Consider the following 20,924-nt stretch of genomic DNA (forward strand, 5'->3'; position numbering starts at 1 on the left):
AAAGGAGAAGACAGTTTTTGACAAGTACAGGGAAATTAAGCTCAGAAATGAGATTTTAAAAAATAGTACCTATAACCAATTCTAAAAGCAGACCTCCAGCTCACAGAGTAGGCTGTTGTCAGTCTTTGACGCAGAACATGGAAAAATGCAGATGGCTTTTCTTGACACCCAAATTCCACAGCCAAAATCAACAACAGACTACAAGAGTAGTACTTCTGAATTCAACACTAAAGACATACATCCCATTGATCAGATGGAGATGCACAAGAAAATTGGTGAAATTATATCCTCCACTTTGACTAACACTGCTATGTCACTATCTAAATTGCAGGTTTCATTTGCTAATGTACAGTCACAGTTGAAGATGGAGAAGGTGTCCTCCTTGGCAAAGGATAACAGGATCAAGTCTTTGGAAGACTTGGTAAGACTTGGTGGTAAAGATAGGGTATGACCCTAAAGATGTCAATGCTACTGAGGAGATTATTAAAAAGAAGAATTTGGACATTGCAGCCTTGAGAAAGCAGCTCAAGCTGCCAGCCATAGAGGATCCATTAACCAAGGACATTGAAGAAAATGAAGCACAGAAAGCAGACATGATGAAGCTGATCATAGATCAGAATATATAGATTAGGCATATGGAGGCAAAGATGGAGAAAATTATAAAGGAGAAGGAAGAGAGTTAGAAGATGGCCATTGTCACCCTGGATGCTATACCTATTTCTCAGCTTCTAGCAACAGGGACAACCACTGCAACCACTTCTTCCACTCAGAGTGTGAGTGCTGACCAAGTAACAAAGACACTGGAGAACATGTCACTCTAGTCAAAGGATATTGAAACTTTGCAGGGCCAACTCAAAGCTCTAGAAGTACAAAAGGCCAAAGCTGAAGCAACTTGGGTTACTGAAATGTAGAAATCCCAGAGGCTGTTGGAGAAGTTGCAGAAGGTAGAAAGAGACACTTCAATTGGTCAGACCTTGGCCCAAGCCAAGAAAGCTATTTGGATGAATATACTAGACTCTATGAATAAGACTTGGCCTTCTATCCAAATCATATTTGAGCTTAAAGAGTTGATTGAAAAGGCTACAGAAACTATTGTGCAGGGAAGAGAGAAACTGGGAGAAATGCCCACAGAAGCCTCTAACATAATCAGGTTCTTGAACTCTAAGTCCAAGTATGAGCTAGAAGAAGTAGGGATTAGTGACAGGACTGCTACTATTTTGAAAGTCAAGAAAGTCTTGACAAAGAAATCTCATTGATCAGTTGGAAGAAAGATGTGAAACCTTGGAGCTACAAGTAAACAGGTTCACTAACAAAATTGAAGCATTGATCCAAAAGGGATTGCCCAGCATTTATGTTATAAATGACAAATTAATCACTCAGGAAGACTATATCCTGAAGATGAAAGAAATGGCTAGAAGCAACATCAAGTTCAGTGGGATTAAGGGTAGTATGACAACAAAGGCATTTTTGGAAACCATGTCAAATGATTTCTATGTTCAGAATGAGGTAAAACACATTTTTACCGTGAAGCCAACTTTTGCCAAATACACGAAGGTAGATGAAATTTACTGCAGGGTAACAAAATTGACAATTCTAGATGAAAAGAGATGGGAAGAATTGGTCGATTTACAGGATTCAAGGATAATTCAGAAACAATGAAACAATCGCTAGTGCAACAGCTAGCACGACGGTCAGTTCAACAACGCAGCACAGTTTCGGGTTGACTTAGCAACCGAAACCATCAAAACAGGGCCACCTTTCTTTTCAGCTGCCTACGTGGCTTATTCTTCTATCAGGATTAGATGATATTGTTTGTAATTAGGCTAATAATACATTGTCGGTTGACAATGATTTTGTAATTTTCATTATAAATACTTCATTGTTTGAAGTATTAAGGGTTGATTTCTGAATGTAATTTCTTCTGCATATTGTATTTTCAAAGTATTGGAGCATCAATAATACAAGGACCTTTCATAGGATTCATGTGGTGTACCAAATGGTGATGTGTCTCTTCTGTTTATGTTTTTGAACTTTGTTTTCCTTTCACAGTTTTTCTAAAAAATCTGAATTATCCAACAGAAACTGTGATAAATAGGATTTGTTATTTAGAGCACCCTATTTTGGCTGTTGATAATTTTAATGTTTTCCACTGAAGTCAAATCTAGGAATTCTTAATTGCTCCTGGATTTCTACTGAACCTTACACTTTTGCTATTCCACCATCCATTTAATTTTTGAAAAGATCCAAATAGTGCAACCTAGCTTGCCCTGTGAGAACTCCTCTAAAATTTGATGCAAAATCTAGTTTAATTTATAGACTCCACAACCCAATGGAACAATAACACTCAAATCAACCAAACCAATCAAACAAAACAAACAAGTACAATCATAACTAGCCTAAAATTTACACTAAAACAAAGCTAAATTAAACAGAGAGATCCCTCTCTGAAGCTGGCAGGGCTAGATCCCAACTTCCAAAGTGGTTTTGATGTTGTCCTATGTGTTTACTCCCTCAACCTCAAAAATACAGAACGACAACATAGTGGCGACCATACTGGGGAAGAAAACTCTTTAGATTGAAAAATCATTATTCCCTGGTTTCTAATCAGTATTTCTATAAATTGAAGCTTATATATCATTAGGAAATACATGATCCGAGGCTGTTATTTTGTATATATTAGTGTGTCATTTATTTGATGTATATTTGTGTGATGATTTTTAATAGACTTGGCTCCCAAAAGAATTTTCACTAGAGACCACCCTGATCCCAAACCCTGCTAAATTTGTAGATAATCCATAAAAATTGGTGAGAAAGAGAAGTTTTACAGAGAGTCAAGGTAGTAATAGTCCTTTGTCCAAATTCAATTCTCTTCCTGAGAATAGTCCTTTGTCAAGGTCTAACTCTCTTCCAGAGAAATTTGAAACTATTCAGGATATAGAGTTTGATTTGCCTTTTCAGCATAGTCTATTTAGATCAAAATCTGAGGCTTTTGAAGATCAAACTATCATTGATAAAGCCCTACTGCAACCATACATACCCCAAACCCAACTTCTTGAAACAAATCCTGATCTTGAATCCTTACAACAATTTGACAAATTACAAGGTTTAGTTTCAGTGTTGGACCAAGCTATTGAAGAAGCTTATATTCAACAATTTGTTGAATTTTCTTCTTTAACAGTTGCAGTAGCCTCTTTGCCTACCCAATCCTCCTAGTCTGTTCATCTACAACCTCCCAGTCCTACTCATTCCATAGTCTCAATTTCCTCACCTATGATATCTCAAACTATTATCCCTACTATCCCTGTAGTTATCACAACTACAACTACATTAGGTCCATCGTCCAGTCAATCTTCTAGACCAGTTATAGCAGGTAGGTATGAACCTTTGGTGTTACCAGACCAACTAAATGTTATGCCTAGAGATTACCAATCTAAAATTGTGACCTTTGATAACACTGGTGCTTATACTGCTGAACAACATGTGGATAGAATGAATGATGTGTTTGACCTTCAAGAAGTAGATGAAGCCGATGTTAAAATGAGATTGTTTGCTCAAAGTTTAGGAGGTGATGTCAAAAATGGTTTAGGAGTTTACCTGTAGGAAGTATAGCCAACCTTGATGCATTCCATCAAACTTTCTTAGCTAGATGGGTGTAATATTCCTAATAAGCCATGGCTAATTGGAATATTCGAGTTTGCTTATTTTTACCTTCTATAGTTATTTATGAATAAAAAGGTGAGGGAAAGGGGACATGACTCACTCTTAAAATAAAAGTCACTTCCTAGTAGCACCACGTTGTGACTAAAAGGGGAGCCAAGGGGGCCAAAGGGGGACACAGAGATGGAGCCCACGCAAACACTTGGAGGGACTGCGCAGAAGGGAAGGAACACGTGGCAAGAGGGGAATTACGCTGGAGAAAGTGGGCCTTGGGATTGAGAGAGGCAAAGGCTATAAAGGAGAGAGGAGCTTCTTCATTTTGGATTCAGTTATGAGCATTTGAGATAGTCACTTCGACTTGGAGCAAGTTGGATGTTTAGCTAGTCTGCAGCACTATTTAGTGCATTGAGTGTCTCCATTCGGAGATCTCACCCTTAGCCCTGGGAGACTTCGAGTGTCTGCTCGGGCAAGGTATTTCCATTAGCATTTCAGCAGTAGTTTCATCAACATTTTGGCAGGAGGATTGAGCACCTTGGAGGACTGCGCAGCATTGAGAGGGATGACGCAGTTCTTTTTGGCAGTTCTGGATTGAGGGTTTGCAGTGGGATTTGTGCTAGGAGATTGAGCAGGGGATCAACCCTTGCATATTGGAGAGTTTTGGCAGAGAGTTCAGGCAAATTTCTGGAAGGTTTTATTTTTAGTGGCAGCACAGAGCATTGAGGGACTGCGCAGAACCCCAAGGGGGTGATTTTCGGGGGTCGGCTATTCCAGGAAAGCTTTTTGGTTTTTCTGGGTTTCTTGAGTCGAGTCTGATTCCAAAGTTTCAGCATTTTCCGAGGAGGGGAACAACCCCAAATCCTCATTTGATTTCCAGCAGCAGCGACAGCACGATAGTTCTCCAGCAGCTTCCACGTAGTTCTGAGAGAGGCCATTCCTTTGCTATTCTGAGTACATTTCTTCACTTACATTGTGCAAGTCGAGGTGCCATCTTTCTGATCACCTCCTGTACTAATTCTATTGCTCAGTATAATAAAATGGCTTAGCATTTCTCTCTGCGTTTCTTGAGTATCTGCTTATATTGCACATTTATATTATTATATATTGCACCACTGTTATTTTTATCATTTTGAGTTTCTCGGTTATTATATCATTTGTACGTATTTGGTTGGAGTTTACTAGGGTTTTGGAGAATATCTCTGAAACGAGATATTACAGTGGTATGAGAGCATAGATCTAGCTTCGCCCGAGGAGCTAGCAATCTATGACACCGGGGGAAAAACCCTACATCTGTTACAGAGGTAGGAGATACAAAGACACTGGGTGTAGGTTGGAGAATACCTATGTAGAGGGAGACTGTGTTTCGGTGGTGGACGCAGAACAGGAGGAGCTTGTGGTGGACGCAGAACAGAAGGAGCCTAGGGTGGACGCAGAGCAGGGGGATCTGATGGCAGATGAGGAAGGGAAGAGATTTGCGGATATGCTCCTCAAATCAATACAGGATCTATCAAGGCAGATTGAGGTGATGGGGCAGAGATTCACGGCAGTAGAGGCTAGACAACGTGAGAGCCCACGGGTTTTTCAGGTTGGTGAGGGCTTGGGCGCATCCCACCATTTGCCAAAGCAGCGTGATACTACGCAGCAGGTGGCCTCACATGCCCCTACACGTTCTACCATGCCCACTTTCTTAGGAGCAGACACGAGGGCTGTAGCCCAGCAGGAGGCAGAGCCTGGACATATGGGCGATTATTTTGCAGAGTACCGGGCCTATGGGCAGGAGTTCAGGGAAGCCCTCTCATTCAGAGACTTTGTCCAGCTCCAGCGGGATAATAGACCCTGTAACCATCACAGAGGGTATCGACATTATGATGATGGTGACACCCACCGTGCAACGAGTAGATTCCACTTGCCTACATTTGATGGTTCGTCAAACAGTTTGGCAAAGTCTTGGGTGGAGATGCTGGACATTTATTTCCAGCTTAACCAGATGTTGGAGACCAAGGCCATCAAGGTGGCAACATTGCATTTGGATGGTGAGGCTCGGGATTGGTGGTTTCATGGGATGGTTACACTCGGACACTCCACAATGACGACATATGCCAAGTTCACCAGGAGATTGATGGAGCGATTTGATTGGAGGGATCCAGAGCAGCATTTTGTTGCGCTGACGAGGCTCAAACAGACAGGGAGCCCAAAGACCTACATTGCAGATTTCTTGAGGGTCTCAGTGATGGTGCCAGATCTATCCACGGCACGGAGGATCTATATGTATGTTGAGGGGTTAGCAGAGCCACTTCGGGTTTAGTCCGATCCACTAGACCAACCACACTTCAGGACACTATTAGTACGACTCGGGACTTACAGGATGTCTTACCCAGGACCCGGACACCTTACCCCCAAAGACAAACTTTCCAGTCTAAGGGGAAGGATGTGAGGATTCCACCTCCAAAGGGGATTCCAGGACAAGCACAGATTGACGATGATGCCAGGAGGGAGCTGAAGAAGAAGCGGTTGTGCTTCACCTGTTAGGAGCCGTGGGCACTAGGACATAGATGTGTTGCTGGCGAACCACATTTTATTGAGGTCTTCTCTGAGAGCAATGGGGAAGAGGATGATGAGGATGATGTGGAGGCAAGAGATAGTCATGCCGTGTAGGGACCTTTGCCACTTCCATCGCCAGCAGCAGGTGGTGCATCTTTTGCACCTACTGGAGGGGCCGTTGCAGCATTGCGAGGAGTTCCCAAGTATCTGACGTGACGCGTATGGGGGACAGTACGTGGCCTGCGAATATCAGTCTTGGGTGACAGTGGGGCAACCCACAACTTCATCGATGCACAAATGGTTGAGCGGAGAGGTATACAGACAGAGAGCTTCGATGGGTTTTCAGTCTTGGTCCCTGGAGATCAGACCATGATGTGTGCTCATTATGTTCCAGAGTTGTTAGTGACGATGGGCACCTACACATTGACTGACCACTTTTTCGTGGTCGATATTCTGGACAGCAACATAATATTGGGTTTTCAGTGGCTTATCACTCTAGGGAAGGTCACGACAGATTGGAAGACCCTAGAGATGGAGTGGGGTAATGAGAAGATAGGGAGGCATGAGAAGATATGGGCGCAACACACATATCTGCCTCAGACTGTTTCGACTCATCGGATGGAGGCAGTCTTCTGGAAGGGGGATGTAGAGTGGGCAATGGAGCTGCGTGCATCAGAGGCAGGGACTACAGGGCAGACAGTACATCCAGATACAGTCCATCCTTGACTGGTATGCCATAGTGTTTGGGGAGATTCTGCCAGGACAGCTACCGGACCGGGGGTTTGAGCACACCATTGAGCTTGAGCAAGGTATACAAGCAGTGATCACTACCCCCTATAGGCATCCCAAGCCTATTGGGATGAGATTGAGTGTGCCATTCAGGAGTTGCTAGCTCTTGGGCACATTCGGCCGAGCACGAGTCCATTCGCTTCTTCCGTGGTGTTGGTGAAGAAGAAGGACGACACATTGAGAATGTGCATTGACTACAAGGCCCTAAACAAGAAGACACTGAAGAACAGATACCCCATACCCAGGATCGACAAGTTGATGGATGAGTTGAGAGGAGCACGATTCTTATCAAAGATTGATTTGAGATCTGGGTACTATCAGATTCGCGTGAGGGAGCAGGACATTCCCAAGACCGCCTTTAGGTGTCACTATGGGTACTTTGAGTTTTTGGTGATGCCCTTTGGGCTAACCAACACCCCCGCCACATTTCAGTCCTGCATGAATCACATCTTCCACAGTCACTTGAGGAAGTTTGTGTTGGTATTCTTTGGTGACATTCTCATTTACAGCAGGACTTGGGAGGAGCATCTCCAGCACATTGAGACAGTGTTGCGTATCTTGCAGGAGCAGCAGTTCTATGCCAAACTCTCCAAGTGTGAGTTTGGGTTGATGGAGATGTTGTATTTGGGGCACATCATAGGGGTGGACGGAGTGAGAGTCCACGAGCACAAGATCAGGGCCATTAGAGAGTGGCCGGAGCCGAGAAACGTGACAGAACTTCGAGGATTCGTTGGCATTTGTACTTACTACCAGAAGTTCGGCAAGAGTTTCTCACAGCTTGCTGCACCCCTGACAGAGTTGACAAGGAAGGGGGCTTTCAGTTGGTCAGATACAACACAGCGAGCCTTTGACAGGCTCAAGGAGGTTATGAGCAGCTGCCCAGTGCTTGCATTGCCAGATTTCACGCAGCCATTTGTTTTGGAGTGTGACGCGTCGGGAGAGGGGATCAACGCAGTATTGATGCAGGGAGGTCACCCTATAGCCTATGAGAGCCAGAAGCTCCTTCCGCATGAGAGGTTGTATTCTATATATGACAAGGAGATGCTGGCCATTATGCATGCATTGGCCAAATTCCCGCAATATTTAGTGGGTAACAGGTTCAGGGTGAGGACTGATCACAACAGCCTCATATTCTTTTTGGAGTAGAAGCAGCTACAGGAGAGGCAACAGAAGTGGATCAGCAAGATCCAAGCATATGACTTTGACATTGAATATGTCAAGGGTAAGAACAACCTGGTAGCAGATGCTCTTTCACGTCGACTAGCCACGTTGTCTCTCATGAGCTTGGACACAGACTGGAGGGCTCGACTCTTAGTAGAGTACTCCAAGGACAGGTTTGCATGTGAGGTCTTGGATGGGCAGGTGGTGGATGAAAAGTATAGGGTGGTCGATGAGATCATCTACTACAGGGATCGGATCTTCTTGACTGAGGGATCTTAGCTCAAGAAGAAGATACTCCAGACATCACATGATTCACCATTGGCCGGCCATCAGCGGTTTACCAAAACCTATTGGGCCATCAGAAAGAGGTTCTTATGAAAGGGCCTCAAGGAGGACGTACTCCAACATATCCAGGAGTGCGACATTTGTTAGAGGAACAAGGGGGAGATGAGCCATCTCGCGGGTTTGTTGCAGCCTCTTCCCATTCCGGAGGGGAAATGGGAGAGTATTTCGATGGACTTCATCACAGGGTTGCCCATGGTACAAGGCAAGGATTGTATCTTTGTCGTCGTTGACCGACTGACGAAGTACGCACATTTCTTTGCCATATCCGCACACTACACAGCAGCACAGGTGGCTGAGCTGTTCTTCAGAGAGGTCTTCAGGCTACATGGTCTTCCTAAGACCATCGTCAGTGACAGGGACAGTCGTTTCATGGGTGGGTTTTGGCAGGAGCTTTTTCGGCTAGTGGGGACGGAGTTGACATCGAGTACCAATTATCACCCACAGATAGACAGATAGATAGAGATAGTTAACAAGTGGTTTGAGGGCTACTTGCGTAACTATGTCAGTGGGCAGCAGAGGGCATGGCTGAAGTGGCTGCATCTAGGGGAGTACTGCTACAACACTACACATCACATGTCCATTGGTATGTCACCATTCTATGCTTTGTATGGGTATCATCCTTTATCTTTTGTTGACATGATGTTTGGTGATAGCAAGGCTCCGAGAGCCAAGATTTGGATCCAAGAGAGTCAGGATATCCTCCGAGCTTTCAAGGATAACATGGTTACAACGCAAAACCAGCAGAAGCTGTATGCTGACAGGGGTCGGGTGGAGAGACAGTTTGAGGTAGGGGACATGGTCTACCTACGATTACAGCCATACCGACAGTTGTCACTGAAGCAGAAGGGGGCTGAGAAGCTCAAGCCCCGCTGGCCATACAAGGTGATACACAAGATTGGACAGGTTGTATATGAGTTAGAGCTGCCCCAAGACAGCAAGATTCGTAACGTTTTTCATGTATCATGCCTGAAGAAGGCATTGGAGCAGCAGGTGACAGTGACAGATGAGCTACCACCCATGGAGGATGAGGGGCATTTGGTGTTGTAGCCAGAGGCTATTATTGATACTAGGGAGAGGCAGCTGCGGAGTAGGACGGTCTGGGAATTCTTGGTGAGGTGGAAGAATTTGTCAGATGAGGATGCCACTTGGGAGAGTGAGAAAATCTTGCAGCATCCATCACTTTAGTTGCTTGAGGACAAGCAACATTTTGCGGGGGGAGACTGTAATATTCCTAATTAGCCATGGCTAATTGGAATATTTGATTTTGCTTATTTTTTCCTTTATAGTTATTTATGAATAAAAAGGTGAGGGAAAGGGGACATGACTAACTATTAAAATAAAAGTCACTTCCTAGTAGCACCACGTTGTGACTAAAAGGGGAGCCAAGGGGGCCAAAGGGGGACGTAGAGATGGAGCCCACGCAGACACTTGGAGGGATTGCGGAGAAGGGAAGGAACACGTGGCAAGAAGGGAATTACACTGGAGAAGGTGGGCCTTGGGATTGAGAGAGACAAAGGCTATAAAGGAGAGAGGAGCTTCCTCATTTTGGATTCAGTTATGAGCATTTGAGATAGTCACTTCCACTTGGAGCATGCTGGCTGTTTAGCTAGTCTGCAGCACTATTTAGTGCATTGAGTGTCTCCATTCGGAGATATCACCCTTAGCCCCGGGGGACTTTGAGTGCCTGTTCGGGCAAGGCATTTCCATTAGCATTTCAGCAGTAGTTTCATCAGCATTTTGGCAGGAGGATTGAGCACCTTGGAGGACTGCGCAGCACTAAGAGGGATGATACAGTTCTTTCTGGCAGGAGTTCTTGATTGAGGGTTTGCAGTAGGATTTGTGCTAGGAGATTGAGCAGGGGATCAGCCCTTGCATATTGGAGAGTTTTGGCAAAGGGTTCAGGCAGATTTCTGGAGGGTTTTATTTCAGTGGCAACACAAAGCATTGAGGGACTGCGCAGAACCCTAAGGGGGCGATTTTCAGGGGTCGGCTATTCCAGGAAAGCTTTCTGGGTTTTTCTGGGTTTCTTGAGTAGAGTCTCATTCCATAGTTTCAGCATTTTCTGAGGAGGGGAACGGCCCAAAATCCTCATTTGATTTCCAGCAGCAGCGGTAGCACGACAGTTCTCCAACAGCTTCCACGCAGTTCTGAGAGAGGCCATTCCTTTGCTATTCTGAGTACATTTCTTCACTTGCTTTGTGCAAGTCGAGGTGCCATCTTTCTGATCACCTCCTGTACTCATTCTATTGCTCAGTATAATAAAATGGCTTAGCATTTCTCTCTGCATTTCTTGAGTATCTGCTTATATTGCACGTTATATTATTATATATTGCATCACTGTTATTTTTATCATTTTGAGTTTCCCGGTTATTATATCCTTTGTACGTATTTGGTTGGAGTTTACTGGGGTTTTGGAGAATATCTCTGAAACGAGATATTACAATGGGAGATCAAGAAAAATCCACTTCAACTCCTAAATGAATATAAAACACTGAAAAGAAAACCAAATGAAAGTGTGGAAGAACATTGTGAACGGTTTAACACTGTTTACAATGCCATTCCACAAGACATCTGTTAGACCAGGCAATAACTCCTCAACCAAAAATTGATTCGTGCTAATTCCTTCAGGTAGGTCTTCATTAAATACATGAGGGAGAGACTGTTCAGTTCATCTCCGGATGACTGTTCATATTACTTATTTATCTATTTACATTATATTCACCCAATCATGAGGATTAGGTGTCAACATTCTCCCCCTAATCTGAAGGGATGTTGGTGAGTCCAAGCATCATTTTGAATCGTTCAAGCTTTTCTCTTCCAAGCGCTTTGGTGAAGATGTCTACAATTTACTCATTTGTGGAACAATGACGGAGATGGATTGTTTTGGCCTCAACATGATGTCGAATCAGATGATATTTAGTATTGATGTGCTTCGTTCAATCATGGAACTTTGGGTTCTTGGCCAACTTTATTGCAGAGGTAGTGTCAATCATGAGTGGAGTTGATTGTACTTGTTTTACCTGCAAATCTTTAAGAATTTTCCTGAGCCACACAATTTCTTTTGTTGCTTCAGCGGCTGCCACGTATTCTGCTTCTGTTGTGGAATCTGCTGGAATTGATTCTTTGCGTGATCTCCAGGAGATAGCACCTGATCCAAGACTCATAGCATATCCTGAAGTAAATACCCCAGTTTCTTTGTCTCCATCGAAGTTTGAATTAGAGTATCCAATCAAGCTGAAGTCGTCCACCTGTGTATACTTGATTCCAAAGTCTTGAGTTCCCTTCAAGTACCTTAGAAATCTTTTTGCAACAGACCAATGTCCCTCACAAGGCTTTTGCATAAACCTGGAGAGCATTCCAACAGCAAATGAAATGTCTAGTCTGGTAGTAGTTAGGTAGTTGAGACTTCCTACAAGCTGTCTATACTTTGTTGCATCCTCAAATTCTTTTCCTTCAATAGATGTGAGCTTTAAGTTTTGTTCCATTGGAGTAGTAAGAGGATTGCATTCTGTCATGCCAAACCTGTTCAACAGATCTCCAATGTATTTCTTTTGAGAAAGAAATATGGACTTCGGATGTTGGGTTACTTCAATGCCAAGATAGTAATGAACATAGCCCAAATTAGTCATTTCAAAACTTTTCCCCAATTCCTTCTTTATGGATGCAATGTAGCTTTCATTGTTCCCTGTCATCAAAAGATCATCTACATATACCACAAGATATACAATTGTTTTACCAATTTTCTTGACAAATAAAGTTGCATCATCAAGATCATAATGTTTGAAATTGAGTTTCAGAAGATGCTCGGTTAGTTTTTCATACCAGGCTTGCGGTGCTTGTTTGAGGCCATACAAGGACTTCACAAGTTTGCATACTTTATGTTCATGTCCTTTCACAACAAATCCTTCAAGCTGAGACATAAAAACATTCTATATTAGATCTCCATTTAAGAAAGTAGTTTTTACATCCATTTGATGGACTTTCCAACCGTTCTGAGCTGCTAGTGCAAAGAGTGTCCAGATGGTAGCCCATTTTGCTGTGGGGGCAAAAGTCTCCTCATAATTGACCCCTTCCTTTTGTGCAAAGCCTTTTGCCACAAGCCTAGCTTTGTGCTTGTCAGGTGAGTCATCAGCTTTATACTTGTTCTTGTAGACCCACTTGCAACCAATTGGTATGGTTCCTAAAGGAGGATCAACCAGCTTCCAAGTGCCATTCTTTATGAGGGCATCATACTCCTTTTCCATTGCTTCTTTCCATTCATCAAGAGAGGCAGCTTCTTTGAAGGAAGTTGGTTCAAAATTTGTAGACAAGTTCAATTCACAATCATAAGAAACATCCATATCAACAGGTGAATTAGAGTCATCCACATCACCTTCATTTTGCTGGTTTGAATTTCTAGTTCCTGTCTTTCCAACCTCATCAGGATGAACACTTTCAAGTGTCTTTGTCAGCCACTTTGGGGGACCTTTCTCAGATGGTCCAGGCTGCTCCGTTGATTGAGTTGGGACTGAATTAAGATTGAGTCTCCCAATTCTATCAATCACATCACTTAAAGCATCATCTGTTGTTGGAGTTTCATGCGGGGGAGAGTGTTCTTCAGAAGAAGATTCCACATTTTGATCTAGTATAGGAATCCCCCCTTCAAGATGTGGAATCTGATTATCAAAATTTTGAAATGATTTTGCTTTTGCGAATCTATCCAAGTGATCAAGTTGCCGCTCAACAACATTGTTAGTTTTGGATGATTCAAGAAAAATTACATCTCTAGATACAACAAACTTTTTATTTACTTCATCATCGAGACGGCATGCTTTGGAGGTGTTTAAATACCCCAGGAAGATACACTTACGACTTCTAGCACCAAGTTTGTTTCTATGTACCTTTGGTATCAAGGCATAACAGGTGGAACCAAAGACCCTGAGATGCTTTACTGAAAGAACATGTCCATACCACATTTTATAAGGAGTCTTGTTTCTAATAGCATTAGATGGACATCTATTCTTTATATATGCAGCACATAGAACAGCATCAGCCCAAAACATTATCTTTACATTTTTGAACAAGAGCATGGATCGTACCATATTTAAGATTGTCCTATTCATTCTTTCAGCTACACCATTCTGTTGGGGATTATAAGGCACAGTTGTTTGATGTTTGATCCCATGTTGGCGAAGATAGTTTTCAAATTCATTTGATGTGTATTCTTTTCCATTATCAGTACGAATAGACCCAATATGAGATTGTGCATCATTTTCAATCCATTTATGAAAGTTCTTGAATGTTTGAAAAGCATCAGATTTGTTCTTCAGTAAATAAACCCAACACATTCTAGTGTAGTCATAAAGTTCAAATGTTCAACCAAGTGCAGAAGACCTGGATAAAGTTATTGCTGACAATTGTTTTCAAGTTTGGAAGTGGTTCACCTCATACACAGTTGTATTGCAGAAATTACGTGAGCTTACTCAATAGCAGTTGTTTGTTTAGTGTGAAATTGATACGCCTATTACTTTTTATTATTCCTAATCATGTCATAGATTTTCTACCATGACTTCTCTGAAGTTAGAAATATTTCTTTTCTGCAGTGTTGCAATCACCCTTATCTGGTGGATCAGTCATTGGAAAACTCGCTTACGAAAAGTTTTCCAGAAAATGAATATTTAGACGTTGGAATAAAAGCAAGTGGCAAGCTACAAATTTTGGACCATGTTCTTTCAGAGCTCAAAGTGAAAGGTCAAAGATTGTTGATTCTCTTTCAGGTGCACTTGTCATGAGTTTAGCTACTGTTTTCTTTATGTTTGGCATAGTTATCCATTTGCGAAAGGGCATGGACCAATTTCGACTTGTTTATATATATAATTTGAACATATATTCTTGTGTCATTGCATGCAATTTGAAAATCACAGTAGTGTACCTGCCTAATTTACAATCTAGTATGATAGAGATTGACTGTATGCTTTTGTAATTGGGCACAATACAGAAAATATGCCATATCTGAGAGATAATATTGATGACAGATGCAAAACAAAAAAATGCTGCCAAGAATTTGAAACATTTGCAAATATAAATTTACAGTGAAAAGGTGAATGGTGCAGAAATTGAAGCATGTTTGTGAACATAACCCTTATTCTGAAGCATTGTTGAGGGGAAGAAAGCTAATGAATACAAACTCACATATCCATATAAAAAATACAACAATAATGGAAAAAAGAATGTCGTGAGATTGTGAAGTCAAACCTATGCAAGGTCTTACAGTCTAGACATATATTGGATAAGGAAGCTTCAATGGCATTGCCAACATGTCCTGAGAACAGATATCTTTCCCTTAACGATCTCTGGTGTATCGGAACTTTGCCCCCCCTCTCACCTTCCCATTTGGTTGTGGTTAGTGTTTATGTTTCATGTCCAACTTGAAGGTTTGCAGAACATTGGGAACCTGTTGGTGAATAAGGACTTGAGGTTGAACCTGTGGCTGGGCCTGTTGTTGACGGGTGATAAATTGTTGGCACATACTCATCATATCATGTATAATTTTAGCCTAGAACTTCTGTTGTTGTTGGCTATTGATCATTTCCATCAATATGCATTTCTGTTCATGCATTTTTTTGGCGAAAGTCTGAGCAAGGATGGAATCCTAGGAGTTCCTTAATTCACTGGACCTTTATGTGGAGGCATGGGACTTGAGAGATATGGGAACAAATAGGGTTTTATACCCAGAATAGTAATCCAGAAACGATATTGGAAAACTAAAGAAATACAAAGACAAAGGGCTGAAATTGGTGATTGACATCAATAACAATAACCTCTAGACATCAGTAACCTTTTTATTTCACTAATATATATAGGCAGAATTGTTTAACATTTTCCTATGGCAACAATAACTTTCCTCTTATCTTCCAAAAGCAACTTAGAAAGCCATTAAGGAGAAACAAAAACTAACATACCCTCCAAAGAATTTGGTTATGGAACCCATCATTTGATTCTTGTTAAGCCTTAGTTTCATAATTTTGATTTTCTAGCTCCATCTATATACTGAGCCCTGTTGTCGCTCAAATTGTACAGGTGATGTGCGACAATGCTTAGGATGTGGGCTGTCACTCTGATCTCTGCCCTCTCCGTTTTAGATGTATCCCCACAACAGGCTATGGGGGGTAGTGTTAGAAAATCGGAAAGACAAAAATATTTTCTTATATTGACAATTACTTGTGATTTTTTGTGTTCTTATTACTTTCTTATGTTCTTCTTCTATCCTTGTTTCATCAAGCGATCATCAAAACAAAAACACAAAGATCAATGACACCAAATATAGGCGCTCAGTTAGGGCTAAAACCCCTCTATAGGAGAAGACCTAATCAAACTCTTCCACTAGCAAATTCAAGTTGAGATAGCCCTGTTACCCACCACCTGTGGGTAGTGTATATATGAGATTTTTTTTCTCCTAGATGGTTCTCAGTGGACAGCCAACAACCCCTTGCAGCCACCAGATAGCTCGATGTGCCATTATCTCCGCCAACTAAGCCAACCATGTGGTCCCTCGCCCACTTGTTATCATTGTATGTTTAAAGGTGGGCTTGCCGACCCCAAAGGTATGACTTTTGATTGGTATAGTTCAGTAATTTTCCTTACTTGTCATGGGCAATTTGAGGCATAGATTGATGGGGGGATTCAGCGGAAAGAGTGGGCTAGGTTTGTACTCTTGTCTTCACTGCCCGATTTCGTGGTTAGCCTTGTATCCTAGTCCTGTGGGATCTCTTTTACTGGCCATTAACTTTAGGGTTGGCACTACATGGGAAACCCCAATTTTGGTTGCGTGGTCTTGCTTCCCGACACCATATACTTCACTCCCATGAACTCATTTTAGTCCCATTCATCTCTTTTCCCATTCGAGTCCACATAGGGTTAGCCTCCCCCTCTCCTTGTCCACACTTTGGGTTGGGCCTGGAACGATGATCGGAGGTTGATGCAGCTAAAAAGAAAAGAAAAAACATAGTTTGGCCACTCTCAATAGGAAATGTGCCACAAAATGCAAAAGATGGCTGGCACATACAAATTTAGCACATGGGCAAAATCTAAACATGAGCTCTATCCCTTATCCATGGCCATCATCCTAGTTCCTATGGGCCCTAGATGAGCCCCCTCCATCATCAAGAAACCAATGATTGTCCCAACCCATGGTGGGCTATGAACTGCCCCACCTTAAGGGGGTATCCACTGCTATATATTACACAATGATGGCAGACTGACCCGCCAATACTCTGTTCTTCAAAACTTCTATTTCCAAAAGCTTCTTAACCAGACACAGTGCTTCTGAGTGAGGTTGGCAAATTCAATTTTTGGAGGCCTTTCCCTGGGTATTTTGTCGAGTTTGATGACTCAACAGAAAGTAGACACACAGGGCTACTTGAACCAGCAATCAAAGTTCGAAATGGGCTCCTAAAAGTTGATTAAAAAAAAATCTTGAACCGACGCGACCCTTTTGTATGCTGGCGCGACCTTTCTGTCTCAGGCGCGACCCTTTTGCTGCAGGCACGACCCACGACACGACCCTTCTGTTGCAGGTGCGACCCACGATGCGACCTTTCTGTCTGATACACGACGCTTTTGCTCAAGGCACGACCCATGGCACGACCTTTCTGTCTGATGCGCAACCCTTTTGCTCCTGGCGCGACCCTTCTGTGACTGAAGGTTTTGTTTTCTCAGAGCGATTTCAAACAAGAAAAAACATAGAAATTTGAGAATTATTTAGATCTATCATTGAGAAAACATGCAATTAGGATAAGTCAAGCTCAAGGAAATTTATTTTATAAGTCAAGCTCCCATTGAGAGCTTCTAGGGCTTGTCATTAAGTTTATAAGTCATAAGAGTCATTGTCATGTGTGAATGACCCTTCTTGGGCATGTTACTTATTGTAAAGAAAATTATTTGAATCAAAGATAGAGTCAAAAGACCGTCCAAGACCTTGTCTATGTGCTACAATCAAATCGACCTCCAAAAGAAGCAAGTCGGCCTATCAAGAAGACATGTCGGCCTAGGAACAATGTCAAGTCGGCCTACTAGCATGGGTGAGGAGCCTATATATAGAACTCGGCCTCATTCATGAGTGAATCAATCAAGCATCTACATCAAGGTAAGAAGTGCGAATAAGGAAGAAAAGAAGCCTCTTGAGTAGCGAAGAAAAGGAAGGAAAAGATCGAAGTCTTTAAGAATTGTTTTTGGGCCATTCATTTCACTCGTGTGATTACAACTAGGGTTTCTGCAATAAGGTATTGTAGACCTTGAAAGAGTCGAGATATAGCCTAAGAAAGGATTACTTTTGCTATCCAAATTCATAAGGATAAGAGTCCAAGACAAGCGAAGGAGGGAAACCACTTAATTCTTCCTTCATAAACCCACACGTGCAAGATTGCAGAAAATTGCAGTGAGGCTGAAGATTGCAGAAGGCCGAAATTGCAGAATTGCAGGTCCGAATATTGACAAGAAGAAATTGCAACATCATCAAGACAAGGAGGATTTCAGTTTGACTTTGTGAGAAGAAGAGTCGATTGACTTGGACTTGTAGGGGTCTTGGTCAAGGGTATAGGTCTTGGAATTCATCAATTGAAGGTCTATAAGAAGAGAAGAATGCTTGTGGGTTTTCCTTTAATTTGGAGATATTTTGGCCCTAGATGATCACCTATATTTTGTGTCCTTTGTCTTATTGTTCTTTATGGTTTGGTAGCTGTTTGATGAAGAAAACACTACTAATAAACAAGTGAAAGAAAAAGCTAATCAAGTTAAGTAAAAATATACCACAAGCAATTATCAAAGAAAGAGAAATCATCTAATGTTGCTTCCCGTTGATTATTCAACAATGTGATCCTTAACAACATCCAATATGATCCCTCTAGCCTTCACATCTTTCAGATTGTGTTTGGGTGCTTGTGTAGGATTTGGAGGAACATGGATCTCTTTTCCTGCAAGTTCCCACATGTTATTTGTCACCAGAACAATCGTGATCCTCTCCTTCCATGGACCGAAGTTTGCAGCCCCCTCCAACCTGTCTTCAAATCTCAAACTAGATGATGCCATCTCACCAGATCCATTTCAGCCACAAAACCCTTGTTGCAAAATAAAATATTTTGTTGGTAAAATAATCTTGTTGCTATAAAATCCTTGTGTTGTATGATCTCCTTAGGGCTATATAATTCTTTGCTATAGATAATTGTGCTTTTAAACTTTTTCAACAATTTTCACATTACATTCACCCCATATCATCATAAGCAATCATGTAGAGAGAACATTAACATCAACAATGCAGCGAAACATTAAGGAACATTAGGAGTAAAGCACACACAATAGAGACAATGGGATTTTTGGTCAGAGACCAGGGCAAAACCCCACAAGGGGAAAACCCAAAAATGAATACTTTTTCTTCTTAGATATTGATCAAATGTTTAGATGAGATACAAAGTACAATTATAATGAGACATAAGTCTTTCAACATCAAACATGTTAGGCCTCCTAGGGCCAACCCTGAGTCATACAAGATCTTCATGAGATGGCAGCAGACAAGACTATCAAGGAGGCATTCACAAGACCTCCATAAAACCTCTGATAGATCTCCATATCACTGTCACAAGTAGCATATATCTCGGTCAAGTATTACTGCCATAAATATCACTATCATAAGGACAAGTTTCACTGTCATACATCTCTATCATAAGGAAAAGTATCATTGCCATAGATCACTACTATCAGGACAAATATCACAACCATACATCACAAGTATCACTGTCATAGATCACTATTATAAGCACAAATATCGCAACCATACATCACAAGTATCATTGCCCTACGTCACTGACACAAGGACAAACATTAGTGCCATACATCACTGAAGATAACCTCTGCAACTCAGTGAACTAGGGTACAAGTCACAGTGCTCTTACCATCAACTTTGCACACTTGATATCAATGATCTAGATTACAAACCATCTGCCCTTATTGTCTTTTACAAGAGGCTACACTTAGGGCTTTTCAAAGCAGCTTCTAACAACCCACTACACCAGTACATAAGTTGCTATGCAAATAGTCCCAAACTGGACCAAATCACCTAGCAAATTTATCCACACAAAACACAATCACATACCTTTGAAGCATGTCCTATTCAACCCATAAAAACTTTTCAAGCATGAGCTCGTGTCCATAACAAGTCTGCTCATACACCTAGCAATCATTATTGCACCATCTCCTCTTCAATTGCTCTGCTCAGCCTTAAAGACACTCAAACATGAGGTAAACCTTTTTTCTGAAAAATATCAGCCCTATGGAATCCCTACTACAGCCACTTGTCCTCAACTTTGGGCCCCTGTATCTTTGCTTACATCCTCTGTCTTACTTGTGCTGGATCCTAAGGATGCTCGACCCCTTTTGTTGGCTATCAATCATGCCTTTCGGGCCTCAACCCTCCTTACAACACTTAATTAGGCTATGTTCCCTTTCACATAGGTTTGAATATGGATGACCCTTGAACAAAGATACAAACAACCTTTTCCCACTAATTTTAACCACAAAACCTTATCAAAATAATTGTTGTTGATTTGGGGTAGCATCGGATGTTCTCTAGCCATGAAAATTGGTGGAGAGGCTAAAACACATGAGATCTCCAAGACCAGAAATGGTTTGGGTAGATTCTAACCAGTTTGGGAGATATTAAAATATTTAATATTTTAAATGGAGTTCCTAAGTCTAAACTTAGGAAAAATAAAATATTAATGGGTATTAATATAACACTGTGTTAGAAGGTTCTGAAAGACATGGATCAAGCCAAATCTAATCTTAGCCATTGATTAGAGATGTAATCTCGGTCGTTGAAGGACCAACAAGAAAGTATAAGAGGAGGCTTGAGGGTCAGTTGGAGAACACACCAGAGTGATCAGTCATTCGATTTACTAGAGCGGGGTTGCTAAGTAAAGTCGAATTAGTGATCAACAACGAGGGGTAGTGAGTACTGGACAAAGCGGCAGAGATAGTGCCGAGAGACCAACACAGAGGCAGAGCAGGCCACATAGAGCCCAGCAGAGACAACACAGAGGCTAGAGCGCATGCATCATCGACGCAGAGGGCAGCAGGAGTGACGCAGAGGTTCCCAGAGGCTGTGCAGTGCCTCAGAGGGCTGACACAAAGTGTTCTAAGGCTGATGCAAAGGCCAGGAGGGCTGACGCAGTGCTTCAGTGTTGCTGGAGAGAGTTTCGTGGGTCAGGTTTTCTGAATACCTACTTCCGAATAAAGAGGTATTACTGCCGATTAATTTTCTCTATCAAGTGAGCCAGTTTGGCACCCAATTGTACTCAAGGATAGATTGCATAATAAAATAAACCCTCATAATTGCTACAACTGTTTTCCCGCATTCGGTTTTTCCGGGACGAGTTGTCCAAAAATATTGGTGTCACTTGTGT

At 42.0% G+C, this 20,924-nt stretch overlaps 1 protein-coding gene across 4 annotated transcripts in view; it reads left to right on the top strand.

Annotated features, from left to right (window-relative positions):
* LOC149257442 (uncharacterized) overlaps window positions 1-20,924 on the top strand; it is a 454,745-nt gene that overhangs the window by 171,940 nt on the left and 261,881 nt on the right. For all 4 annotated transcript variants that reach the window (XM_089414304.1, XM_089414300.1, XM_089414302.1 and 1 more), the window contains one exon: window positions 14,073-14,246. In XM_089414304.1, the coding sequence (XP_089270430.1) occupies window positions 14,073-14,246 (174 nt within the window). The remainder of the gene's footprint in view (window positions 1-14,072; window positions 14,247-20,924) is intronic.

Source organism: Pinus tabuliformis, chromosome 6 (assembly GCF_031772625.1).
Source record: "Pinus tabuliformis cultivar Carrire ecotype Pingquan chromosome 6, CPIR1, whole genome shotgun sequence".
Taxonomy (NCBI): Eukaryota; Viridiplantae; Streptophyta; class Pinopsida; order Pinales; family Pinaceae; genus Pinus; species Pinus tabuliformis.